General features: G+C 47.7%; 1 protein-coding gene across 5 annotated transcripts; it reads left to right on the top strand.

Moving 5' to 3' along the window:
* Positions 1 to 1,714: 1,714 nt before the first annotated feature.
* SLC44A2 (solute carrier family 44 member 2 (CTL2 blood group)) lies at positions 1,715 to 25,447 on the top strand. Of its 5 annotated transcripts, none has more exons than XM_074260359.1 (22): positions 1,715 to 1,862; positions 13,635 to 13,683; positions 14,034 to 14,107; positions 15,352 to 15,436; positions 15,638 to 15,722; positions 15,899 to 16,018; positions 17,013 to 17,073; positions 17,165 to 17,288; positions 17,497 to 17,580; positions 17,871 to 17,983; positions 18,322 to 18,453; positions 19,084 to 19,183; positions 19,484 to 19,576; positions 19,809 to 19,893; positions 20,062 to 20,324; positions 20,580 to 20,674; positions 20,799 to 20,902; positions 21,391 to 21,464; positions 21,593 to 21,663; positions 21,902 to 21,990; positions 22,861 to 22,945; positions 23,410 to 25,447. In XM_074260359.1, the coding sequence occupies exons 1-22, from the start codon at positions 1,826 to 1,828 to the stop codon at positions 23,529 to 23,531; spliced, it is 2,145 nt and encodes a 714-aa protein (XP_074116460.1). In that variant the 5' UTR covers positions 1,715 to 1,825; the 3' UTR covers positions 23,532 to 25,447. The 5 variants fall into 5 exon arrangements, with proteins under 5 accessions (XP_074116460.1, XP_074116434.1, XP_074116451.1 ...); XM_074260333.1 differs by having other exon boundaries at positions 1,730 to 1,862; positions 23,893 to 25,447; XM_074260350.1 differs by lacking the exon at positions 1,715 to 1,862 and adding an exon at positions 4,480 to 4,608.
* Positions 25,448 to 25,953: the final 506 nt, after the last annotated feature.

Here is a 25,953-nt window from a genome sequence, read left to right as displayed (position 1 = left end):
ATACAATGTATTCCTGGTCCTTCTTGTTTCACTCAGCATCAGTTCATGTAACTCTTTCCAGATCTTTTCTATAATCAGCTTGTTCATCATTTTTTATAGAATAATAATATTCCATTACCTTCGTAACTTGTTCATAACTTGTTCAGCCATTCCCCAATCGATAGGCATCCACTCCTTTTCCAATTCTTTGCTAGGGCACTTATTTATAATGTTTCTTGAAAATAGCCTGAATGAATTAATTCAGGGCTAAGGAGTTCATTTTTCCTAGCAAAAAGAGACTGAGTTCAAATTAAGGTGACTCCAGATTCCACATGTGCCTTCCAACTCTCAGGAAAGCACTTTCTTCCTGGAGAAGACATCTCTTTATCTCCATAAATATCCATGCCAGCAGCGGCAGAGCTGAACGTGGAGGCTTTCATTCAAAGGTCTGAGGTGAGCCTTGGGCGAAGTGAAACAAAGAATTTTAGGCTCATTCTTCTAAGATCCAATCTGGCCCCACCTTTCTGATACTTGGGGGGAGGGAATAGTGGAAAGATCTAGATATGTAATTTAGAAGACTTGGGTTGTAATTCTGACTACAATTCTTGACTTTGAGTTGTGTGATACTGGGTCTCAGTTTCTTCATCTGAAAAATAGGAAGACAATGTTGTTCAGTGCAAATTGCTACGGATTGGTATTCATGAGATTAAAGGGTTTTACTCCCTATTTTACTATAAGAAACAAAATCTCAGAATTGAAAAAGACTCCCACCTTGGAGCAGAAATCTTCTCAACACTATCCCGGGACAAATCTGGAGGACCTCAAAAGATGATGAACCTCAATCACTAGGTCAGGGGGTGCCCCCATATGCTAAGTAAGGGCAGCTAGATGTTGACGTGAATAGATCTCCAGTCCTGGAGTCAGGAAGACTCATCCCTCTGAGTTCAATTTGGCCTCAGACACTAGCTGTGTGACTTTGGGCAAGTCACTTTACCTTGTTTGCCTTGGTTCCTCATTTGTAAAGTGAATTGGAGGAGGAAATGGCAAACCACTTCAGTATCTTTGCCAAGAAAACCCCCAAACAAGGTCACAAAGAGTTGGACAGGAGTAACATGACTGAAGAACAGATGTACCAGGTGCAATGAACCTTTTAAGCTTCAGTCTACCTCTCTTGTCATTTTCATCTATTGTGCCTAGTTTTGGCCTCTGGGACCAAGCAGCACAAACTCACGGAATTTTTCATCTCGGAATTCTTCCAAATACTTAAAGGCAGTTAGCATATCCTCCTATCCATTGTTGCATGACAACCCGGTTGCTTCAATCTATCCATTGGTTTCCAGACCTCCACCTCTTTACCCTCGTCAACGTTCTTCCTAAACTATGGGTCTAAAAATGGAAAGGAAAATCCATGTGTGATCGACCAGTTCGAACTTAACTGTAAGAATATGAGCAAGAAACTTCTCCCTGGACCTCATTTTTTTCCCCACCAGTAAAATGATGTTGGACTCATGCCCTAGTGGAGATTCTTTTTTCAGCTATAAGTTGGAATTTTGAGATCCCTTCCGACTCGGAAATTGGCCATTCTGTGAAGAAGCTCATGGTCCGATCTAATTCTGGCATTCTAAGATCTTCAATCAGGTGATTTCCAAGCCCCTTCCCCCGAGATTGTAAATTAGGGAAGGGCTCCCATCCGTCCCGGGCTCCTCCCCCGCCCCCGCCCGCTACCCCTTCTCATTGGAGGGGCCGCAGGGGGCGGGCAGCATCACTTAGTCTCCCGCCACCCTCTTGCTCCAACCAGCCAGGTTTGCAGCAGCTTCTGGTTTTTCAGCCACTTGCCTCCCCCACCATGGAGGATGGCCGAAAGGAGTCTGAAGGACCCTACGGTAAGATTCAATCTCCTGTTCTGATCGGGCCGGAGTGTGTGTGTGTGTGTGTGTGTGTGTGTGTGTGTGTGTGTGTGTGTGTGTTTGTACCATTTCTACTGGGCTAGAGGGGAAGCAGGGCTGTCCCTCAGAGGAACCTTGAGCTAGGGATGGAGGAAAAGGGGTCAGGAGTGCCAGGTTTTTTTCTGTCCAGTTGTCTGAGACACGTGGACAGCCGGGGGTTCCGGGATGGGCTTGCCGAGACACCCGGATCCCCAATCTGTGTTTACGATAGCGCATGCTCCGCTGCGGAAGGGGGCCCGTTATCCGCGCCTCTTGGAAATTGCCCAGCATCAGGGAGCTGGACCCTGGACTCGTCTTAGGTCTTGGAGCCGAGGAAACTGGAATCCTGAACTCCAGGGGCTCCCTGGCCTATCAGCTGATGTCAGGCATTTTCCCTTGGCACGGAGAGGGAAACTGAGGCGGCGGCGGAGACAAAGGAGGCTCCAGAGCTAGGCGGTGGCTGCTGGGCTCCCCAGAGTCCTGACCCTCCGCCGAGGAACTCGGGAAGGGGGGGTGGAGCAGGATAGAGACAGGAAACAATTGGTAAACTTCCAACTCGAAGGCCCGGCACTAGGCTAGCTAAGAACCCAGGGATGGGGGAGAGGGGAGAGGGAAGAGTAGGAGGAAGTAGCAGATACAGGATAGCCTGTAAACGGAAGGCTAGGAGGGCCTTGGCTCCCGGAACCCTCCCTTCAAACACAGACTCCCCGGGGGACCCTCCCCGGTCGTTTATGTGCTTAAGTCTTAGCTGTGTTTCCGGCCCTGGAAGGGGGAGGGGACTGTCTCGGGGATGGGGGGGGGGGGGACGCGACGGACTGGTTGAGTCTGTGGATGCGGGGGTGGGGCGAGATGTTACTAGTGGCCTGGGGGAGGGGTGTCAGTTTCTGCTTTCAAACTCCAGGTCTAGCTATCTGTGCCCCTTTCACACACACACACACACACACACACACACACACACACACACACTTCCCCCTTCCCGCCCCCCCATCCTCGGCCGCCTTCCCCAGGCTGCTCGATTGGTCTTTTCTAGTTCTCACGGAGCCAGAGAGCGAAGACCTTAGCAGCTGTTGTATTTTTAGCATCGAGGTTCTAGGGCCCTAAATAGGCTGGGAGAGGATTTCACCCCTTCTTGGGGCATCCAGTCCTAGGCCAGAAATAGGAAGGGAGGGGTCCGGAGCTTGGAAATAGATGTAACTAGGAATGGGTGGGAGAGGGCTGGTGGTGGAGCTGGATTGGCAGCTGTACCCTTTGGGCCAGGGCGGTGTGACTGCGGAAACCGACCTCAGGCTATCGCTGAAAAACAGAAAGGCTGTTTTGGGAGGGGTTGAGACCTGGGCTTGGAGGATTTGGGGAAGAGACTACAGGAATTGGCCACCTATGTGTTGAGTGAACCATCGTCTTCCTAGGGGAAATGGATGACTAATCTGCCCTTTGGCTTTATAGGAACCCAAATTCTCTCTTTTGGGGAGAGAAATTAAGCTCCCCCCAGAATTGGGTGGGCACCGGGCCTGGTTCCAGAATAGCCTGAAGCTCGAGAGGAATTGCCACACCCCTCATCCCCTCCTCTTTCTCCCTAAGTCTGGAAACAGTTGGCTAAAGATTGGCCCTGAGTTTTTCTTCTGAGCAGTCTTTCCTAGAGCTTACTGTTTTGTTTTTTTTTTCATGTTCTGTCCAAAATCTAAGCAAGGACTACCTCACTTTTGAATTTGTATCCCTAACACCTATTTGTGCCTGGTACACAAAAGATAAATAAGTGCTTGGTGCTTGCTGATTGAAAAGACCTTTAGGAAATACATACTATTTACAGAATTCTGTGTTCCCAATCTTGAAATATAAAAGATTGACCCTGGTTTCATGGAGAGAAGGGTGGCTGGAGAACAAAACAACAATAAAAGCTATGCTATACATTATTATATGGTGAGATCTGAGAATGTATACGAGTGGAGGTCAGATCAGGAAAGGCTTCTTAGAAAAGAGGTGACATTTGATGTCAGTTTTAAAGGCTGGCTAAGAATTTAGGAGGAGTGTAGGAAGGATATCCCTGTTGCAAGGATGGCTTGGTAACAATCTAAGAGGAAGAGGAAAATGTCAAAAATAACCTTAAAATTTGAAAATATTTGCCACTGACAAATAGTCATAAAAAAGAGCTGATATTTTATTTTGGTTTGGAACATGGGAATTCAGCACTTGTCCGGGGCATTAAGAGGTTAGATGATTAGCCTAGAAGTCACACAGCCAGTAGATGTGTCCGTGTTGGAACTTATATGTTAGTTCTCTACCCACTACCCATTGCTTCTCATTTTCATGCTATAGATGAAAATGAGGAACAGAATGGTCAGTGCTTTGTCCTGAGTTACATAACTATTTAGTGTAAGAGTCACAATTTGAGATCTTCGACCTGAGACGTGGACCAAGCTTGATCTCTGGAACCAGTTTATGCCTTGGTTTTGGACTTGTTTGCGTTTGAGGCGTGGCTAAATATTCTGGGGGAGTTTTCTTTCCGTTAGACAGTTGGGAGATACTGGTCTGGAGTGCTGGATGGGAGACTGGGATTTGGGCTGCTTCAGCCTTGGGAGAATCCAAGCTTGAGGGAGTGAATGAGATCACCCAGGGAGAGAATCTAGAGATAAAAGAGAAGGCGGAGTCTTGGGGAACACCCATTAGAAGGGTGTTGGGAAGAAGATGAGGAGACTCCGGAGGAAAGGTAAGAGGAGAATCTGGAGAGTGTGGTCCTTGTTTCCCTTTGGAGGAGTCAGATCTTTGGAGAGGTACATGAAGGTTGGGGTTGAAGAAAGAATGGCTATTGAATTCAGCTACTGGGGCATTCATTACTGGTGACCTTTGAATGTGATTTCAGTAGTGGAGAGAGTAGAAGGCATTTATTTCGAAGATGGAGACAGTAAGTTTCTAGGAGATCGGGATGTTAAACCTAGTCGACTTTTTCCAGAAGTTTGGTGGTGAAGGGGTAGAGGGACATGGTCTTGGCTGAGGAAAAAAGGCTAGAAGAAGCTTTTTTTCAGGATGGAGGGGAGACTTGGGCTTGTTTGTAGACTGATGGAAAGAAGCCAGTTCTGGGGGAATGATTGAAGATACATAAAAAGGGAGTGGCAGTGGAGGAGGAAGGAGTGAATGAAATCCTGGGCACAGTAAGCAAAGGAAATAGGAGGAGATAAAACTGGGCAGGTAAGTTTGAGCCTGATTGTAGAAGGCCTTGAAAAGCAGAGTCAGAAGATTTTACTTTATCCTCTGGGAAATTTTTAAATAAAGAAGGAACAGGATTAGAGCATTGGTTTTGGAAGATTATCCTAGTAGTCAAGAGAACAGACTGGAAACCAAATTAGGAGGCTATTAGGATAATTCAGGTGAGAGAAGAGGGCTGCCCTAAATTACTCTTGGGAGACTTAGAAAAGATGAGGAGAGGGACTGAGAGAAGAGATGTTTTGAAAATACGACCTCCTGGTCTTGGATTGGATGTGTAAGGGTGAAGGAGGGTTCAGGGGCCTAGAGTTGGGAAGTTATTTTTGTTCAGTTTTAATCATAGCTGACTCTTTGTGATCCTTTTTGGAGTTTTCTTGGCAAAACATACTAGAATGGTTTATCTTTTCCTTCTCCAGTTCATTTTACAGATGAGGAAACTGAGGCAAACAGGATTAAGTACCTTATCTAAGGTCATGCAGCTAGTAAATGTGTCTGAAACCAGATTTGATGGCCAGATTCTTAAAGATGAGTCTTTCTGAATCCTAAACCCAGTGACTTATCCATTTCAACATCTAGCAGTCTGGAGTCAGGAAGACTTACCTCAAATCTGCTTCAGAATCTTACTAATTGTGAGACCCCAGGCAAGTCACACTGGATGTCTCAGTTTCTGTGAAATAGGGATAATAATAGCTAGCACCTGTCTCACAAGTTGTTTTGAAGATGAAATAAGATAACGTATCTTAGCATGGTGATTGGTACATAATGTGTACTCTATAAGCATTAGCTATTATTGTTATTATTGCAATGCATGCCTTTTTATTTTGATGGAAATACTCAGGAGAGTTAGAAACTCTAAAAGTCAAGATAGAAATACTGTGTACTGGGATTCCTTCTGCAGAAAAGGGGGAACTTTAGTGTGCTTATACCTCCTTTTCCTGTGGACCAACATAAGTATCAACTATAATTATCTTAAAAGTTTCAAAAGTTTACATGGCAGTGCCAATAACAAAAATGGAAAGGCTATTGGGAGGGGCAGGTTTATGGGTGATGATGACAAATTCTGCTTTCCACACTTCCAGGTAGAAGTGTCACTCAGGCAGTTGGAATTCAGGGAGAGGTTGGCAATGTTGGTAATAAATTTGGAAATCATCTGCACGGTTTGTGATAATTGAAGCCATGGAAGTCAGTGAGATCATTAAGGGAGAGAACTATACGTAGCCTCTTTCATCTTTGGTTTTAATGGCCATTATCAAGTCTGGGGCATTGTCATAGCAATCTTATTATGGTCTAATCTCCCTTTGAGGTGCATTCCTTCTCTGAGGTGGGGAGATTTGACCACAATAAGCACAAATCAATACATCAGGAAAACGTTCATTCAGCCATAATTGTTTATGAGTGTAGTGCTGGGGCTACTGTAAAGACAAAACAGTCCTGTTGAGAAACTTGTTCTTGGTGGATACAGCATGGAACAACATGGATACAGATAAGTGTATACAAAGTAATTGTTGGGAAAGAAGAAGATACTAGAGACTGAATGGGGATCAAGATAAAATAAATGCCTGTGGGAAATCCTGTTTAACAGGAGCCTGGATGGAAAGGTGTTTGGTATTTTATGAAGTGGAAGAAGGACAATCTGAACCAAGGCAGATTAAGAGCTGTTGGAATATTGTATGTGAGGAACAGGCTGGTTTGGTGAAAGAAAGATAATATACAAGAGGAGAAGCTGAAGTAAGCAAAAAAAGAGTAGGCGAGGGTCTGATTGCAAAGGGCTTTAAATACCAGATCAAGGAATTTGTATTTTGTCCTGGAGGTCAGAGGGAGCTAGCTACTGGGGCTTCTTTCAGGAAGAATGATGACAAGGTAAAACTTAACCATGCTGTAGGGAAATCACTTTGGGAGTCAGCTGGAGAGAGGGAGAGACTGGTACTAGGTGGTAGAAGGCCTAGTGTTCTACTAGGAAGTTTTTAGTTTTTTTCTCCAGGCAGTGAGATAATAAGGGACCTAAACTAGAGTGGCTGTTTGGATCTAGAGAAAAGCAAGAGCAATTAGGAAAAGTAGGGGAGGATTTGGGGCAAAGATCACTAGTTCTGCTGTAGTCATGTTGAATTGGAAAGGTCTCAACAAATCCCAACTGCAAATGTTCTGTAGGTAGTCGGAGAAAGGAGCTAATAAGACTTAAGAGAAGAAGGCCCAGGACACACCTAGAAGGCCATACATGAATAAGGATGATCCATCAAAGGCAAATAAAAAGGATTGCTCAAACTAGTAGGAAAAGATCCAAGAGGGTCATCTGCCAAATCACCTGGATTTGGCAAATAATAGATCACTGGTGATTTTACGGAGAGACATTTCAATTGTGAGTGATGAAAGGGAAAGCTAGTTTGGGAGGGATTGAAAAGCCAGTAAGAGAAGAGGGATAGAGAGCTCTTTCTGGGAGTTTCCCTTCAAAGAGGGAAGATCTAGGATGATAATTGAAAGAATGGTACCATGGAGAGAAGGGTTTTTTTTTTTTTTAAAGGATGGAAGAGATTTGGGCATGTTTATAGACAGCAAGGAGGAAGCCAAAGTGGAGAGATTGAAAACTAGAAAGGGGATAATTACCAGAGCAAGCTGCCAGAGAAGATAAAAGATTAGCTAGGAAGAAGATAGGATCCAGGATATAAGTAGGGTTGGCCTTGGAGAAAAAAGCTACTTAAAACTTCTAAATTCCCAGACTAGATCAAGTTTTTAACCTGGGATTTTGTGAATTAGTTTTTTCTTTCTTAAAAAAAAAAAAAAATATATATATATATATATATATATATATATATATTGTTGATATCAGTTGATTTTATATATATTATATATATGTTGAAATACCTGTTCAATATAATTAGTTTCCTTTGTAATTTTGTGCATTTTATTTTATGCATTTGAAACATTCTGAGGAGTCCCCAGATCTCACTGGATTGCCCTTGGGCAGCAAAAATAATAATAATAATAATAATAATAATCTCTGTACTATGGCTATGGAGAAGATAATGGGTGATAACTCAAGGAATTTTAAGATGTAAATTAGGGAAAGAAAGGCAGCTCCTGGCCTTTAGCCTTAATTTCCCACCTACTCCCCAAAATAGGAAATGAGACCCTCTCTTGAGGGGAAAGAAGAAGTATGGGATTTTTAGCCTTTGCTGCAGGCATGCAGAATTGTAGTCATCCTGTTTGGTCAAAACCTACTTGGGAATATAGCAGAATGATGTCTCTTCAGGTCTTCTCTTAGGGTCAAGTCCCGCTCAATAGGATAATTATCTAGAAGTCCTAGGCTCCATGTAGGGCTGGACTCCTGATCTCAATGGACACTATATCCTTGGAATGAGTGGCCACCCACAGCAATGTAAACTGACTATTTAGAGAAACCTCAGCTTGGCTATTTCAGGGTGAGTTATAATATTTCTATTTGAACCTTTCCTAGCTAGCCAAGGAGACTCACAGTCACAGTCCTGGACCCACAGCCATGGCTTTCATTGCCCTTCTCTTCCCCCACTGTTCAGCCAGCCACAGAGCCCTTTTGTCCTGCCCCCGCCTAAGCATTCCTTATGATGCCAGCCATGGATCTTTCTTTCATCCCTTACATACCTCAGCTTAAAGCAATCATAGCTAGTTCAGCAGTGTTCTGTGTTTGAGGGGGAAAGAGCCCTATTAATACTGTGTGTGGCTATATGCTTGCACAACCTCCCCTCCCCTTAGTATCTGAAGACCAGGAAGTGGGGACTAGGACTGGGACTCAACATTCACTCAATAAGCATTTAGTAAGTGCTTGCTAAATACCAGAAGAGAGGAGGAATGAGGTAGGGCAGAGGTGTCAGATTGGGTCTGCTATACTCCTAGTGAAGACAGATTAAAATGTAACTGGGAAGTATTTAACAAAATTAAATATTATATACATACCCACAGAGATAATGTAAATTTGAGGTTTTCTAAATCAATATGCATCTTGAATTGGATTTGATATCATTGCTATAGTGGATAGAGTTGCTTAGAAGTCCCATTGTTTGAGACCCCATTTAGGGTTTTCTTGGTAAAGATATTATGTGGTTTGCCATTTCCTTCTCTAGTTTATTTTAGAAGAGGAAACTGAAGCAAATAGAGTTAAGTTGTATAGGGTCATTAAGGTAGTAAGTATTTGAGGCTGGGATTTGAACTCAAGTCTTCCTGACAGGGTCAAGATACTGTCTATCCACTGAGTTACCTAGCTGCCCACTGCATAATAGAGAGCCTTTCTCAAAGCCAGGAAGATTTGGATTCAAATCCTGCTTTTGAGATATTGACTGTGTGACCCTCAATAAATTACTTAAGTAATTTCCCACCTACTTGTGCTTTCAAGTTACTCTTCTAAGAATTGAAGAGAAGATACTTGTAAACTGTAAAAGTACTGACCCTTGTTCCAGGAGTTCCTTATACTGATGAGATCATGGATCCCATCCCACTCCTATCCACTTTATAGGTTCCTCTTGGTTCTCTCTTGGGAACTAGAGATATACAAAGACAAAAATGAACTGTCCTTGTTGAATACATTCTATTGGGAAGAGATCTGATTTCTCCTTGATGTTCAAGTGAATTCCAGTGAAGTCTCTCAAGGATCCTGAGGACTAGAGACCTTTCCTATTTCTTTTCTCAAACCCAAGAATCAATCAATAATAATAAAAAAAAAATTGTTAAGCATCTGTTATGTTCCAAGCACTGTACTAAGCTCTGGGAAGAAGGGGAAGAGAGATCTTATCTAGAGTAGGAATATTTAGCTAGGAAAAATGGTACCACTTAAAGTGTGATCTTCATTGAGTCTCATATGACTCTTTGCTTTAGCTTTCTTGGCAATGTGAAAAGGCTGAATTAAGGTCCTTTCTATCTCTAAAGTGGAGGGTTAAAAAGTATCTTCTCTATAGTATCTACAATTAAAACATTCCTAGGGGAGCTTTGAAGTGGAAAAGCCAGTTATAATGGAAGATTGATTATTCAGTAGGCTAGGTCCCCACAAGGAGAAGTTGGGTCACCAGAAATCTATCTCTCTTTAGAGATTTGCAAGTTTATTGTGGTGTAAGTTCCCCTTGACCAAGCAGCTGTTGACTTAATGGTCCATGCTCTGGCCTGTGATTTCCGATCCACTGAGTTAGGGCCTTGAAGTTAGGCTTTGCATCTGATGCTGTTGTCTAGGCAAACTGGCCCTCTGATCTGGGTTGAACAGAACATATAGGATCATTAGGGACTAGTAAGTCCAGCCCCTATTTTTTTCCTTTCCCAAATAGGAAACAGGCAAGCTGCAGAGGCTTGACTTGAACTAAGGTCTTTGACCCAAATTCCATCTTTCCATTTCATGGAAACTAGCTTCATTTGTGGCTCCCTGGCCCACCCAGCTTTCAAGAGACATTTTTGCTCTGACCTAGAGTCACAGATCATATGATCTGACTAAGGTCACATGACTCACAAGTGTCCCAGGGAAGGCCTATATGCAAGTCTCCTTATGCTAAGAGCAGTACTCCTTATACTACCTTCTCAATTTCTCACTGAGGTCTTTTGGGCAGGTATAGAAAAAAAAAAAAAAAGAATTTAGGGCAGTTGTGTGGTACAGTGAACAGGTTACTGGTCTTGGAGTCAGAAGGACCTGAGTTAAAATCTGGCCTCAGACTCCACCTCTGTGATCCTGAGTAAGCCATTTAATTAAAGCCTCCAAGAATCAAAAAGGAGAATTCCAGTCTGAGGGCTGATTCTGCGCTTACTCTGTGGAACACTGGGCAAATCATTTAACCTCTCTGGGCCTCAGTTTCCCCCTGTGTAAAATGAGGGAGTTGACCCAGATGATCTCTGAAGTCCCTTCTGGCTTTTAATCTGTGATCTCATGATTTTCCTTCCATTGGATTCTACCACCGCTATTTATTTAATGCTTATTGTGTGCTGTGAGACACTGAGAAATAACGAACTAAGATAGCATAGATATGTATAGAATCGCCTAACCGCGGTACTAGGCAGAATGGAGTGAGTACCTGAGAGATATAAAAACAAAAGTGTAGAACACTTCTCCATTGGCTGGAAAGCTCGCGGAAGACTTCCTGAAGGGGATGACCCCTGGGTTGAGGTTTAAAAATGAGTAAGATAAAGGAAATGGGAGAAAAAATTTCAGATGGTTCTTAGATATAGGTGGGATTTTTTTTTTTTTTGGGGTGGGGAGCCAAGATCTTGTAAATGTAGATTTTTAGGGTGGGAGACCGTGGATGAGTGAAAGTTAAGTGGAAAAGCTAGAGGCTAGTGGAAGAATTTGGATTTCTGAATAGGAGAGTAACTGGATTGACTCCCCGTAGAGAAAGGAGTGTAGAATGGATTAAAGAGGGAGAAAGATGAATTTAGAATGGGAAGGTGGAGATAATAATCTTAGCTCTGCACCTCGTGACTCGAGTGATCATAGGTGAGTCACTGCACTCTTGGATTCTCAGTCTCTCCTTTTTGCAAAAAGAATTTCACTCTATGACCTTCGAGTCCAGACCTTGCAACTTTAAATCCTGCGAGCCTGCCAGCATGAAGGCGGAGAGGATCTAGGTTTAGAAACTAACGCGGTGGGAACGAGAGGCAAGATGGAAGGAGGATGGAGGCAAAGTCCGCCGGAGTAACTACAGACACTTGGAGATCAAAGAGCAGCAGAGCACGAGCACCTCGTTTTACACAAGCCCCGCCCTTCTCCGTTTACTGAGTACTTTCCCTGGTCTCGCCTCCGCCTTCACTTCAGCCTAGAGCGGGCACGTTCTGGTCCAGCAGAGGGAGGGGGGGAGGGATGGGGATGGGGGAGGAAGGGCTATTGGAGCAAGTTGGCTCTAGGGAGCTCTGGCGGTCTCCTGCCTTCTCGTGGGAATGTTGGGGAAGTCTGACGGGGCTGAGCTGTGTATCCCTCCCTCCCTCCCTCGAGAAGCCAGTGTCGCCCCCCCCCCCCCCACTTTCCCCCACCCCGTGGGAAGTTAAGATTTGGAAGGGTACTTCAGGCGAAGATTATCGCTACAGGCCATGAGATACGTGACCTTGCTCTAGTCCCTTTCCCTCTCTGAGCCTCAGTTTCCCCACAGACGAAAGACGGGGTAGAACTGGGCGATCCCCAAGGGCCCTTTTAGCTCTGACCTTCTCGGAGACTCCAAGCTGCCGCCCGCCCCCACGTGTCTCGCCTTAAGTGACAGGAGCAGCTGCCCCCTCTGCTCCCCCGCCCCGCCTCCTCCTCCTCCTCCCCCTGGCCCCGCCCCAGAGGCCCCCTCTCTCAGCTCGGCCACCGCCCCGGCCCCACCCGACCCTTTCCACTGGGCCGCGCTACCTCCCTGGAGAGCTTAGGGGGTGGGGGCACTAGCCACCTAGCCGAGCTCGGCGGGGCGGGGGTAATTGAAGGCAGTCGCTAATCGGGACCGGTTAGACCAGTCTGATCCTCTGGGCAGAGTCTCTCATTGGACTGTCTCCGCCCAGCTGACTGGCCTGGGCCCGGGATCCCGGGAAAGGGCCTCGGACCGGAGGCAGAAGCAGGATGGGGGGTGAGCGGCAGCACTACTACGGGCAGCATGGTAGGTGGGCATCTCCCTGGGCACCCACAGCCTCTGCCCCTGCAGCAGGCAGCTGGCGGGGCTTCCCCTAATCCCCCAGTGCTCTCCAGCGCCTCTGGGTCCTGGAATGCAGGACGGAATGTGCTGCGAGGTGCGCTAATCTCTGGGCTGTTCGAACTCCCGGGTTTTTGTGTGTGTGAGAGTGTTCATGTCGTGGTGGTGGGCTTGGAGATGCCGTAGGAGCCCCTTGACTTAAGCCCAGCCTCGTGCTCTCAGGCAGCTTCCCCCTCTGGATCCCCACATGCAGCGGGACTCGGCCCTGGGGCCAAGGCGCGGGGGCGGTGATGCTGCTGCCTGTTTGAGCCCTTCCTGGCTCGCCTTGGTCCCTTCCTCTCCTTCTCCTGCTGCTCCCGCGCCTGTTCCTTTCCTTGCCCTCAGAAGCGTCGCTGAGCACTTCGTGAAATGCTCCTTGCGAGTCCAGTACTGGCGGAGGGGCTAGCAGACCCTGGGTGGGTGAGGAAGGGTTCTGGTGGCCCAATTGGTCCTCTCCTGGGCTGCACTCCCCTCCCCCAACTTCCTTGATTTGTGTAGCTCTGCGGGTGGGGGGGAGATTGTGTTAATTAAGATAATGTTAGTAAATTAATGTCCTTTGAATCCCTAAGGCGGCTGGCCAGGCCCTAGAGATCTTTGCGTGGGAGGCAGTCTAACTACGTGCTTCTGTTTTGGCTGCCTCGGGTTTCTCTCTCGGGACACCCCCCCCCCATTTTCCCCCACCAGGTTCATCTTCCCATTCCTTTGGGAGTAACCCCAGGGACCTCCCAATGAGAATTTTAAGGAGAAATCTTGGAGAAGGGGCATCATTAGGATGTAGTTAGGAATTTTTGGCCAGGCTCTGAGTGGCCAAAATTCTGGGTCACTCAAGGCCAGAACCAGGGGAGGGGCTGAGGCCACTGGCTTCCCTGACTGGGCTTTGGGGTGTGTTTCTCAGGAACGCCTCAGAAATATGACCCAACATTCAAGGGCCCTATTTACAACAGGTGAGATTGGGTCTAATGGGGGGAAGGGAAAGGGTCCCTAGCTCCCTTCTGCTTAACCCCTCCCTGGTCCTCAGTCCACCTGACTTCCAGCCTCCGCACTATGCTCATTTCCCAGCACCCTAACTCCCTTGGGTCCTGCTCAGCTCTTCCCTACTTCTGCTTTTTATCCTGTGTTCTGGTCCACATGAGCCTCATTCCTCTGTCACGCTCTGCTGTTTCCATAGCTCTTTTGCTTCATCCTTATTTTTCTATAGCTCTCTTGCTTCATCCTTGTCCCATTGTTTTTTGGGGGAGAGGGAGTGGAGTTTCCCACAGGGTTGTTTGGGACTGACCTGCTTTTTCCTTTTCAGAGGCTGCACCGATGTTATTTGCTGTGTGGCCCTATTCATAGCCATTGTCGGGTACGTGGCTGTGGGCATTATAGGTACGTGACCTTTTTTGTGTTTTTTGTATTTGACCCTTTTCTTAGGGATAAAAATGATTAATCCAACCATTTAATTCAACAGACATTTAAGTACCTACTATGTGCTTATAAAGGTAAAAAATTTTCAGGCAAATCACACTTCAAAGAAAGATGAACTAGTCAGGCAGCATTTTTTAGGTGCCTACTCTGTGCCAGGCACTGTCCTAAGAAAGGCAAAAGTGTTATTTCTTGTTCTCAAGGGACTTGTGTACAGGAGAATCTCCCTTGGTCTAATTGGGGGATGCGTGTGTGCTATTGTTGGGGTTTGTCCTTCATGATGGAGGGGGATCCTGACATCAGGAAGGTGATAATCATGATTTACAAGTGAATTGGATTTAAGTGAGGCAGGGCTGTGCAAAATCACCAGCTTCCTTCTACCCTCTGGAGCTATCTGGGTCCAGTGGCAAGATAAACAGAACCTTGGAGAAGACCCCAAATGTATGGTAAAGGCAAAACGATAGACCCAGTTAGGGCTCATGAAAACTGAGAGATCACTTGCAGCCGAAGTGAGCAGAGACTTCATGAAAGAGATGGCACCAGATTTGGGCCTTGAAGAACAACAGGAAGGATTTTAGGAGGCAGAGCTTAAGAAGAAAGATAATGTAGGCTTGAGGTAGCCTGTGGAATACATAAAGACACAATGTAACTTGGAAACAGCAAAGGGCAATTTGACTCAGAGAGAGAGAGAGAGAGAGAGAGAGAGAGAGAGAGAGAGAGAGAGAGAGAGAGGAGAGAGATGGAGAGATTGCTAAAGTGCTTTGAGGTTCACTAAGTACTTTTCTTCACATTAACCCCTGAGAGGAAGTCAGTGAGAAACAGTGGTGAGATCACTGGCTTCTAAGTCAGAGGACCTTGGATTTTAATTTTGTCTCTGCTACTACCTATTATGTATGTGACCTTGGTCAACCCACTTTTAAAACTGATAAGATTGGACTATACAATGTTAAATGGCCCACCTAGCTCATTTCTATGATTCTATCCCCATTTTATAGATGGAGATACTGGGACCTAAAAGAGAAGTTATTTAGCCCTTGTATTTTGAAGTGTTCCTCACTCCCCTTCCCCTTGGTGTATAAAGTTCAAATATCCAGGTCCCTTGATTCCAAAGCCAGTGCCTGAGCATTTTGGGGATTATGGTGATGGTATGACAATTGAGGGGGAAAGGATAGGGTATATTGAACTCAATAATTTTGACTTATCTGCAGCCTGGACTCATGGAGACCCTCGAAAGGTGATTTATCCTACAGACAGCCGTGGACAGTTCTGTGGGCAGAAGGGGACACCTAACGAGTAAGTCTTTCCCTACTCCCCAGTGCCTCCCATGCTAGCTCCCCATTTCCCCTGACCTTGGCTTCTAGGCCAATTCCAGCCGTTGGCTTTAGCAGGCTGGCTTATGAAGGGCAGGGAAGTCCTGGTCCTGTGTGAGATGGAGGGACCTAGCACAGGCATTGAGACTAATCCCCCCTCACCATTCTTTAAAATGCCTTCCAGGAACAAGCCTTTCTTGTTTTACTTCAACATCCTGAAATGTGCCAGTCCCTTGGTGCTACTCGAGTTTCAGTGCCCAACCCCGCAGGTGAGTGACCCACACATAGCCCAGATTCAGGCCCCCTTTCCTGGCCCTTCTGATGTGGGGTGGGGCAAGAACCAGGAGGACTCTGCTCCAGGTCTGTAGGTGGTGGCCACAGTGTCTGGTACAGACTGGAGGGAAAGCCAGACCTTAGTGCCAGCTTATTCTCTCTCTTGACCCAGATCTGTGTGAAGAACTGTCCTTCCAGATATCTCACCTATCTCCAAGCCTCTTCCCGCTCCCAGGACATGGACTATTATAAACAATTCTGTGTTCCAGGCTTTGGCCAAGGCAAAATCAAGGTATTTGGGGCAGAAGGAGGTGAAAACCTACCAGGAACATTACTTTGTTGCATATGGTGAGAAAAAAAGGGTCACAGCCTGAGAGGCTGGGAATTGAAATGGAAAGAGCCCCTGGAATTGAATCTAAGTTTGTTGATCACTACCAGTGTGTTCCAGTGTTCACTGGCTCTCAGTTCATTATTTTGCTGCCTTGTCCCTCCTCTATTTAAAAAGAAAATAAGAAAGGGTTAAAACCCTTTCTAGCTCTATCTAAGCTTCCTGTGACCTGGGTGAACTTGGTAATCCACTTCCTTTCCCTGGGCCTGAGTTCCCTTATCTATGAAATGTAGGCTGGGATAGGGAAAGGGAGGAGTCAGACTGAATAAATATGAATAAGCTTGTATCTACATTGTGAATGTTTGAGGTTAGCAAGTTTTCCTTCCCCTTCCCCTCCATCTTATGATGTAGGTGTTTAAGTATTCTCATTTTTGTGCATGTCTCTAGACCTTGTGATTTCTTTGGTGTCAGGAAACTGTGGGAAGTTCTCCTCTGCTAATGGAGCTCATCCTTCCTTCTTCAATTTCTAGTCTGAGAGTGTAGTCCTGAGGCACTGAGATTAAATGATAGTCCTGGGTCCCAAGGCCAGTATTGCCCCAAGGTGAGCCTTGAAAGCCAGGCTTCCTAACTCTGAGACTGGCTTTCTAGCCTCCTCTGCCTCCACCCCACCCCTCAGCTTCATTTTACAGATAAGGAAACTGAGACTCTGAGGGTTAATGATTTCTTTAGGCTTATACCCAGTGGTGAGACCAAAATCTGAGCCTCAGGTCCCAGCACCTGACAGCTACTACCCCGAGTTCCCTCTAAGTGCTATCTAAAGTGTTTCAATTTTAAATGTGTTTTATTCTGTGACTTAGTACTTGGGCCCTGAGGGCTACTGACTATAGGGGTTGAAAGAGGCTGAGGGTGAGCCTGAGGGGGAATAGGGCTGACCCCTTTCATCTCTCCTTCCCCCCAGAGTCCAGCTGAAGTTCTTAGGGATGGAGACTGCCCTGCTGTGCTCACACCCAGCAAACCTTGTGAGTGTTGGAACTAGGGAAAGGAGGGAGGGACTGCTTCTGGGGAAGAGGTCAGGGTAGACTTCTGACTTCTGACCATCGTCCCCAACAGTGGCTCGGCGATGCCTCCCAGCCATTGAGACCCACAAAGGTGTGATCACTGTGGGCAATGAGACCACATTTGATGATGGACATGGCCAGAAGAGAAATGTGTCAGAACTGGTGGAGGGAGCCAAGTAAGGAGAGGGTGCCCTGAACTTCTCTTTTCTCTAAGACTGTTTCTCCTCTTTCTTTCAAGGGGAAGGAAGGCAGAGCTCCCTGGGTCAGAGCAGATTCACTTTCCTAGGGTCTTTGGGAGGGGATGAAGGGGCTAGGCAGAGATGGGACCATCCTCCTCCAAAATACTCTCTTTTTTTTCCTTTAATCTTTCTCAAATCCCCTCAGGAAGGCAAATGTGGTGCTGGAGGCACGGCAGCTGGCCATGCGTGTGTTTGAGGATTACACTGTATCCTGGTATTGGATTCTCATGTGAGTCTGGACCCCGAACTCTTGGGGAATGGCCAGGGGGAGAGAGTTCACATCACGGGACTGAGGATCTGGCATTGCTCTTCTTTTCTCTTATTGTCCCTGTGCTTTTCATTCCTTTGGAAAGAAAAAGTCTAGATCTATCTGGGGCTTGGTCTCTGTGTCTCCAGCTCTCTTTTTTATTTTTGGCTTCCTTTAGGGGAGGGGGTGGAGTTGGTGCAGGCAAAGTGCCTAGGAAGGGGGAGTGGTGGTCTGACTCACTCCTCTTCCTTCTCTCTTCCTGCCTGCCACAGTGGTCTGGTGATTGCCATGGCTCTGAGCCTCATCTTCATCATCCTCCTCCGCTTCCTGGCCGGGATCATGATCTGGTTTATGATAGTCATGGTCATCTTGGTGCTGGGCTATGGTGAGAATTCGGAACTCCCAGACCACATCTCAAAGAGCCCTGACAGTGCCAGATCTCTCTGCTGACCCCCAGAGACTCTGAGGTCCCTCAGTTCTCCCTACGACTCTCCTGCTCCCTGAAATTCCCCGTTCTGATTCCTCTGAGGACTCTCAGAGTCTTGGAGACTTCTGGTCTCTCCCTATGCCTCCAATTCTGTAAGATACTCTTAAGATCACCCCCTGCTACCTTCCAGCAGGCCCATTTCTGAGATATTCCTGGTGAGGTGTCTTCCCTTAGTTTACAGTATCTTTTAAACCGGAGCTCAAGGGCCCAGAATCACCTTATCTCCTCCTCCCCAGGAATCTTTCACTGTTACATGGAGTATTCCCGACTCCGAGGTGAAGCTGGCTCTGATGTTTCCATTGGGGACCTGGGCTTCCAGACTGACTTTCGGGTATATCTGCACCTGAGACAAACCTGGCTGGCTTTCAGTGAGTGCTCACATGTGGTTCCCCAATCCCCGTCATCCAATCTGGGCCCTCCCCACCTCCCCACACCCACTTACCCTAGATCTGCTCATTGAGATTTCCTGTTGGGGGAAGGAAAAAAGCATTTTAGCACCCCCTCTGCTATGTACTGTGTTGAGTGCTTTACAAATACTTCATAAAATAACACACTCCTGGAAGTTGGTATTTTTATCCCCATTTTACCCTTGAGGAAGCTGAGGCAAATAGGGTAAATGACTTATGCAGAGCCACACTGCTAGTAAGTACTTGAGACTGGATTGGAAGTCAGGACTTCCTGGCTCTAGGCCCTCCTAGCAGAGCCCAGACATGGCTGAGAACCAGGAGTGCTAAATAAGGAACATCCCTCTGTCCCTACCCCCATCTGCCCCACATTGGCCCCTGAGCTACAAAGGCCCTGGCTAACTTTGCCCTGATTGTTTTTATGACTGTGGGCATCTTTCTAGGCCTCTATTTCCCCTTATTTGTAAAGTGAAGGAGAGGGAGTTGGACTTGCCCCTTCCAGCCCTGTCCTTAAGCATTATGTTTCTATGCTCCTTTCCCTGGGGGGGTGGGATGGGGTGGGCTGGCTTATCCTCCTTCCTCCCCCATCCAAAGTGATCATCCTGTGTGTGCTGGAGCTCATCATAATCCTCCTGCTCATATTCCTGAGAAAGCGCATCCTTATTGCCATTGCCCTCATCAAGGAAGCCAGCAGGTGACAGAGCTAGTGGTGAATGGGGAACTGGGGGTTGCAGAGAGAGGACCTGGGCAGGATATTGGGGAGCACTGGGGATGGAGCTAGGCTGGGGACTGAAGGGTTTGGGAGGAAGTTGGGCAGAGGGCTGGGCAAGTTTGGGGAAGGAGCTGAGCAGGAGACTAGAGGGAATTGGGGAGGGAGCTGGGGCTGGGAGCTAAAGAAAAGACCAGGAGAAGCAGAAGAGATTGAAGGGAGGTAAGACTTGGGGGAAGCTCAGTGGCAAAAACCTTAATCATCCCTTCTTTTTTGTTTCCTCAGGGCTGTAGGCTATGTCATGACCTCCCTGCTATACCCACTTTTTACCTTTTTCCTCCTCTGCCTCTGTATTGCCTATTGGGCCAGCACCGCTGTGTATCCATTTGCTAATTCCCAGCCTTTCACTCTTCCCTCTCCCAGTTGTCCATTTTCCCTAGCCCCTCATCAGTCCTTGCCCTCCCTCCTTTCCCTTTCTTTGGGACCTTGGTGAAGGAAGGGGTCTGGAGTTTCTTACCCTTGGCCATGATCCCCAGGGATGGGGTTGGGGCTAGAGACCCTTGCTTCTCGACCATGTACTTGGAGTTAAGAGTCTTTATCGAGCACTTAGCTTCCTGTCTACTTCCAATGAGGCTATCTACAAGGTCTTCAATGACACGGTGTGTGTAGCTGCTGGACAGACGTGTAATCCAGAGGTGAGAAGCTGGTAAACCAGGACTGGGGGTCAGGGAAAAGCCTTCCAGGGAGTCATCTGCAGCCTTTCTCCGTGGACATCCTGGCTAATTCCTATGTTCCCTTCAGGTCCCCACATCAATCACAGCCTCTTGTCCCTTCTGACCTTGCCTCTGTCTATCTCCCTACAGACTTTCCATAACTCAAATGTGACCCGATTGTGCCCTGATGCTCGATGCCAGTTTGCCTTCTATGGTGGGGAGACTGGCTATCACCGGGCGCTGCTCGGCCTGCAGATCTACAATGTCTTCATGTTCTTCTGGTTGGCAAACTTTGCACTGGCTTTGGGCCAGGTGACACTGGCCGGCGCCTTTGCCTCCTACTATTGGGCCATAAACAAGCCAGATGACCTTCCTGCCTTTCCTCTCTTCTCCTCCTTCGGCAGGGCACTCAGGTCTGTGAGGGTTAGGGCTGGGACCAGAACCTTGGGCACCAGCTCCAGGGAATAGGGATTGGCACTGAGGGGGAAACTGAGGTGGGGGACTCCTGCTGACACTCCCTTTCCTTCTACCCCAGTCCCACTTTCTCCCAGGTTGTAGCCAATTTATATAGGGGAAACTCAAAATCCATTTGGAAGGGAAAGGGCCTCATCCTCCCCTGTTTACATCACAGTGGTAAGTAACTAATCAGTCAACTGTTCCCTGTTCAGGTACCACACAGGCTCCTTAGCCTTCGGCTCCCTCATTCTCGCCATTGTGCAGGTAATCCGTGTGATACTCGAGTACCTGGACCAGCGGCTCAAAGGTGAGGGGGTTAGTGGGGGGAGGGGAGGTGGTAAGTCCTGAGGACAGTTGGTTTGTCCTGGTTTGGAGATTGGCATCAAGAAGTGGAAGGGGCCACTTGGAAATTCTGTATTCCCCCCCTCCAGCTGCAGAGAACAGATTTGCCAAATTCCTCATGACCTGTCTCAAGTGCTGCTTTTGGTGCTTGGAGAAATTCCTCAAGTTCCTCAATAGGAATGCCTATATCATGGTGAGTGCCTCAAGAAGCCTGGACCCTCCTCACTACCCCCCCCAATAGAGTGTGGTTCTCCCACATCGTTCCAAGGAAAGTACCTTCAACCTCTCTCTGCGTGAGCTCCTTGCTACTCTCTTAGCACTCCAAGTAACCCTGGAGACCCTGAACTCGGTATTTCTTTCCCACTTCTGCCCTCCTAGCTATTTCCTCCATCTATCCCCTAGCTTCTTAAACTGTGGATCGCAATCCTAAGTGGGATATGGTAATTGAATGTGGGGCTTGCCAAATGATTGGTTTTCAGTAAATAGTTAATTTATATACTTGGGGGTCACAAACATTGCTTGGGTGAAAAGTGGTCGAGAATGAAAAAAAATTTACAAAGCCCTCATCCATCTCAATTGGAAAATATGAGTTCTTTGGAAAACACGAGTTCTTTTGAGGATCTGCACTTTCCCTATGGCCTTCCTTCTCCCCTTACCATATACCTATATACACACACACAGATTGCCATCTATGGTACCAACTTCTGTACGTCTGCCAAGAATGCCTTCTTCTTGCTCATGCGGAACATTATTAGGTAAGAGCAGAAAATGTCCCCTCCCCCCTCCTTTATGTTCTTCCTTCCTGGTTCCCCTAGTACCCCCATTTCTAGGTTTCTCTTCCCTACCCTCTAGTCTGATTCTTAGCTTCTCTCCTGCACCCCAGGGTAGCTGTCTTGGACAAGGTCACTGATTTCCTTTTCCTCTTGGGAAAGCTTCTGGTGGTGGGGAGTGTTGGTAAGTCATGCTTGACCTTCTCTCAGTGCCCAGGGGAGCCCCAAGCTTCTCTAGCCTTGATTCTCCATCCTCCACAGGGAAGAGGAGTACAGTGTGATGGGGGCTAGAGTGGGCCTCAATGAAGCCTGATTTCACTCTGGTTCTCTGGATCCTGGAGGGGGGGAGGCTCTTGAGGTGAGTGGGTATTTTGGAAGCGCTATTACTGAATTCATGCCTCTGGGCTTTCTTATTTCTCCAGGAATTCTGGCATTCTTCTTCTTCACCCACCGAATCAAAATTGTACAGGACACAGCACCTTCCCTCAACTACTACTGGGTTCCCATCCTGGTATGGAACTTCCTGAGGCCCAGACAAGGGCTTAGATCTCATAGGGTTCTAGATTGAGAGCTAAGAGGGAGCTTAGTAGTCAGCCAGCCAATTCACTCATTTTACTGATTAGCATAGTGAAGCCCAGAAGTAAACTGTCCAAGATCACAGTTGTAGTCCACAGTCAACAAGCATTGGTTAAAGTCATAGATAAGGAATTAGGGGCAGGGCTTGTAGTTCTGCTAAGCAGATGTTTAGTGGCCCGGACTGGCCTATATCATCCTCAGCACCATGCTGGGGCCAGCGCCAAGGACAAAGCCAGGAAAACTCTGGCCAGTGCTACACTGCTGTGTGTGTGTTAAATACACACACAAACACATATTCTAGAGCTGGAAGACATTTACTCAGCTTGGTCAGGGTCACAAAGGAGGTAGGACTTGAGCTAAGTATTTTCTCTTAGGGACTGGAAAGGGACCATTGGTGTAGGGGGAGTTCCCAAGAGAAAAAACTCCTTCACCAATAGTCTTAGAGAGTTGCCAGAGCAAGGCTAGGTTAATTGATTTGCCCAATAATAGTTGTTAGAGGCAAAATTAGAATTTGGTGATTTTCTTAGTTTTGAGGAGCTCATTTTCCACTTGGCCATGTGGGACCACAAGGTTATAAAGGTAGACGAGGCTCTGGCCAGAGCCCCTTTCATTTTGTGTCTGGCTAATGCATCTGGCTGAGATCAGGAAGGAGATTTAGTGAGGAGGAGGCTGGCTAGAAGAAAGATTCTTTTAGGGAGCCGCATCTGGCAGCCTGTGCAGGTGGAGGTGGGAAGGTGACTTTGAAGGAAGCCAGGGACCAGGACTGGGGCGGGGACGGTGACTGGGCTGTCTCTCCCTTGAACAGACGGTGATCATCGGCTCCTACCTGATCGCCCACGGCTTCTTCAGTGTCTACGGAATGTGTGTGGACACGCTCTTCCTCTGTTTCTGTGAGTACCCAGGGGGCCTGGCGACAGCTCTCCCACAGGGTCGTGCTGCCCCAGCCCTTCTCTCTTGGAAGACTTGGTTTGTGTTCTTGCTTTTCCCCTCCACAAGGGAATGCACAGGGACTGGCTTCCCACCTCCCCACCCTGCTTCCCTCTCCCCTACTTCACACTCACTCCCCGCTCCGCTGCTGCCGCCCCTGTGCCCCTCTACTCCGCACTGCAGCTCTGACCATCTTCTCCCCCCTGGGGGGATGTCACCCTGAGGGACTGAGTGTTTCTGGCCTTGGTTGGGAAATCTGTAGCTGCCACTAACTGGTTTCTCCGTCTTTGTTTCTCTCTCTCTCCCATGTCCCTGACCCTTCTCTGCTCCTCTGCTGCCTGGCTCCCCATGTCCCCTTGTCTTTTTCTCCCTGCCTGTCCCCCTCCTTGCCCTACCCCCCAATTCCTGGGGGTGGGGGGGAGCTCAGGTGAGGACCTGGAGCGTAACGATGGCTCCCCCGAGCGTCCGTACTTCATGTCCCCTGAGCTGAGAGACATCCTGCTGAAGGGGAATGCTGAGGCCGGGAAGAGTGAAGCACAGGAGGAATAGGGTGTTCTTGGGTGTGGGGGTGTTCTGGGCCCCCTGCTGACACACACGGAGTGCCAGGGAGATGTAATGTGTTTGCAGACTGGGAACCAGGCAAGGGCCCAAGATTCTTTTCTCACTGGGGATGTGGTGGGATGTGGGCACAAAGACATGACGCCTCCATGGCAGAGGCAAAGGGAGAAGGCTGGATTCTGTTTGTGTCTAGGGTAAAGTGTCACCCCTTAGGTCCTTGTCCTGCTCCGTGACCTTGTCTCCCTCCTGCTGGCCAAAGCCTTCCCCATCTTCCCTACCTCTTCCTCCTGCCCCCCTCCCCTAAGGTCTGTGCCCTCTCATGGACCCCCTCTCCTGGGCCCTCTCTCTGCAGTGGAGGACCTGGAGCGGAATGATGGCTCCGTGGAGCGGCCATACTTCATGTCTTCCAACCTGAAGAAGCTCTTAAACAAGACCAACAAGAAGCTAGCTGAAGCCTAGAACTCCTCCCAGGCCTCCATGGAAGGGAGGGGAGGAGGTGGTTTACATTAGGGTCAGCACACGCCATGGCCTCTGGAGGGCTTCAGCCCCCACTAACTCTGCCAACTCCACTCACCCTCCCACGGGCTCTTTGATGAGGGGGCCTCCTTTAGTGCACTATGGTTTACACTCTTAGGGTAGGCAGCCAGTCCACCAACCCCTCCCTATCCCGGGCCCCTTCATCAGTGGATTCATTCATCTACGAGACTGCCAGTCACAGGCCCTCAAGTTATTTTGGGGAGGGGGGGGAATAGTCTTGTGCTGAGAGATCTTGAAGAAAGATGTTCTCTTGGTTCCCTAATCAAGAAAGTTTTTTTTCTTGTCGGTCCTTTTGAGGCTAGGCTCTTTTTCTTTGACCCTGAGAAGGGTTGAGGAAGGGACAGGCTCAGCTGCCTGGATTCAGTTCTGGGATCCACCTGGCCCAGGAGGTCATTTTGCAAGAGTGGGTGAAGGGGAATGTTAATAACTTACTCTGCTGCTTTAAAGATGACTTTTTTAACCTACTCCTGGACAATGTGTCTCTACCTGAAGAGGGTCTATTTTTCTGACTCGTTTCATACTTGTGGGCGACAAAACTCTATTGAATTTTGCATATATATTCCTGTTCTTAGGCTCAGAGGCTGAGGTTGGATGTGGGTTGAGAATGGACCTGCCAGTTGGTGTGAGTGTGTGTGTGTGTGTGTGTGTGTGTGTCTGTCTGACAGAGACAAAGCGAGAGTGAGAGCAAGCTCACTATACCTCCCTTGGATCTGTACTACATCTGCTTTTAGCTTGTTTCAGGCTGGTTTGCAGGGAGGTACTGAGTGGTGGGAGGCCCTTTGTTTTCCATCTTCTCTCCCATCAAGGGAAAAGGGGAGAGGGGAAAGGACGGGAAACAAGGGCCTGATGGAATGAGGCAGGCATAGGAAATGTTAGTCTGGGGAGGAGAATGAAACTAATAGCCTTTTAATGGAAACCTGATGGAAGGGCTCCTCCCTCTCTGTTGATATGGCTGGGATCCCAAGGGCATTCTCCTCATATGAAAGGAGGAAGGCTTAGCAAAATAAAAAAAAGAAAGAAGGCTAACCAGGAGGTGTACTGGGCAAATGAGCCTTCTCTTTATTCTTAGGCCCCAGGGCCAGACTCAGCTAATCAAGATTGTTTTGTTTCACTTGCTTATGTGGATGTAGGCTCTGGAGCCTAATATTTTAATGTCCTGAAATTCTATCCAGTAAGCTTTATTTCATTTTCCCAAAGAGGGAGTTCTTCCTAACTTGGGGCCTCCCGCATCCTGTGCCTGCTGTGAGACTCCTGTCCTTCCCTGGGCCCTGGGCCCAGTTGTCTGTGTACCCCCCCCCCCCCCCCCATTCCTCACTCCCTATGTCTAACTGCATTCCAACCATTAATAAAAGTGCCTATTTGTACCAGGAGCCAGGCCCTGTGGTGCTTTGTTCTAAGAAGGGCTGGGGGGAAGAGGGAACCTGCCACCAGTGTCCCAGATCAATCCCAGGTTTGTGTAAGCTGAGTCCGGCAGAGACAGGGTTCTGAGCAGGAGATTTGTCCTGCTCAGGTTTCCCCCCAAAGGAATTGGGAACAATTGTCCCTTTTCAACTTTTGAGTCCCACACCAAAAGAAAATGCCAGGGACCAGCGTCACACTCCAATGCAAACAGCCTAGCTAGTTCTGTGTAAAACTCATATTGGGCACTAAGGGAGAGAGACATAGGTGAGGTCTTAGTGTATATATCCATCCAAATAGAGATAAAAGTAAGCAATCTCTTGATGCCCCACTTACATCTTAATTCCTCACCTAGATGAGCCACCTTAATTCCTTGCCCAGGTCAGCCAGCTACTACATGATGATTTCCTTTGTCAGGGTAGTTCATAGACTTAACTGTAGAACTTGCCTCAAAGCCAGGAAATCTTGGCTTCAAGAC

The sequence above is a fragment of the Sminthopsis crassicaudata genome, chromosome 1 (assembly GCF_048593235.1).
Source record: "Sminthopsis crassicaudata isolate SCR6 chromosome 1, ASM4859323v1, whole genome shotgun sequence".
Taxonomy (NCBI): Eukaryota; Metazoa; Chordata; class Mammalia; order Dasyuromorphia; family Dasyuridae; genus Sminthopsis; species Sminthopsis crassicaudata.
Note: the sequence above shows the minus strand (reverse complement) of the source record. Positions and strands in the feature narration are given on the sequence as shown.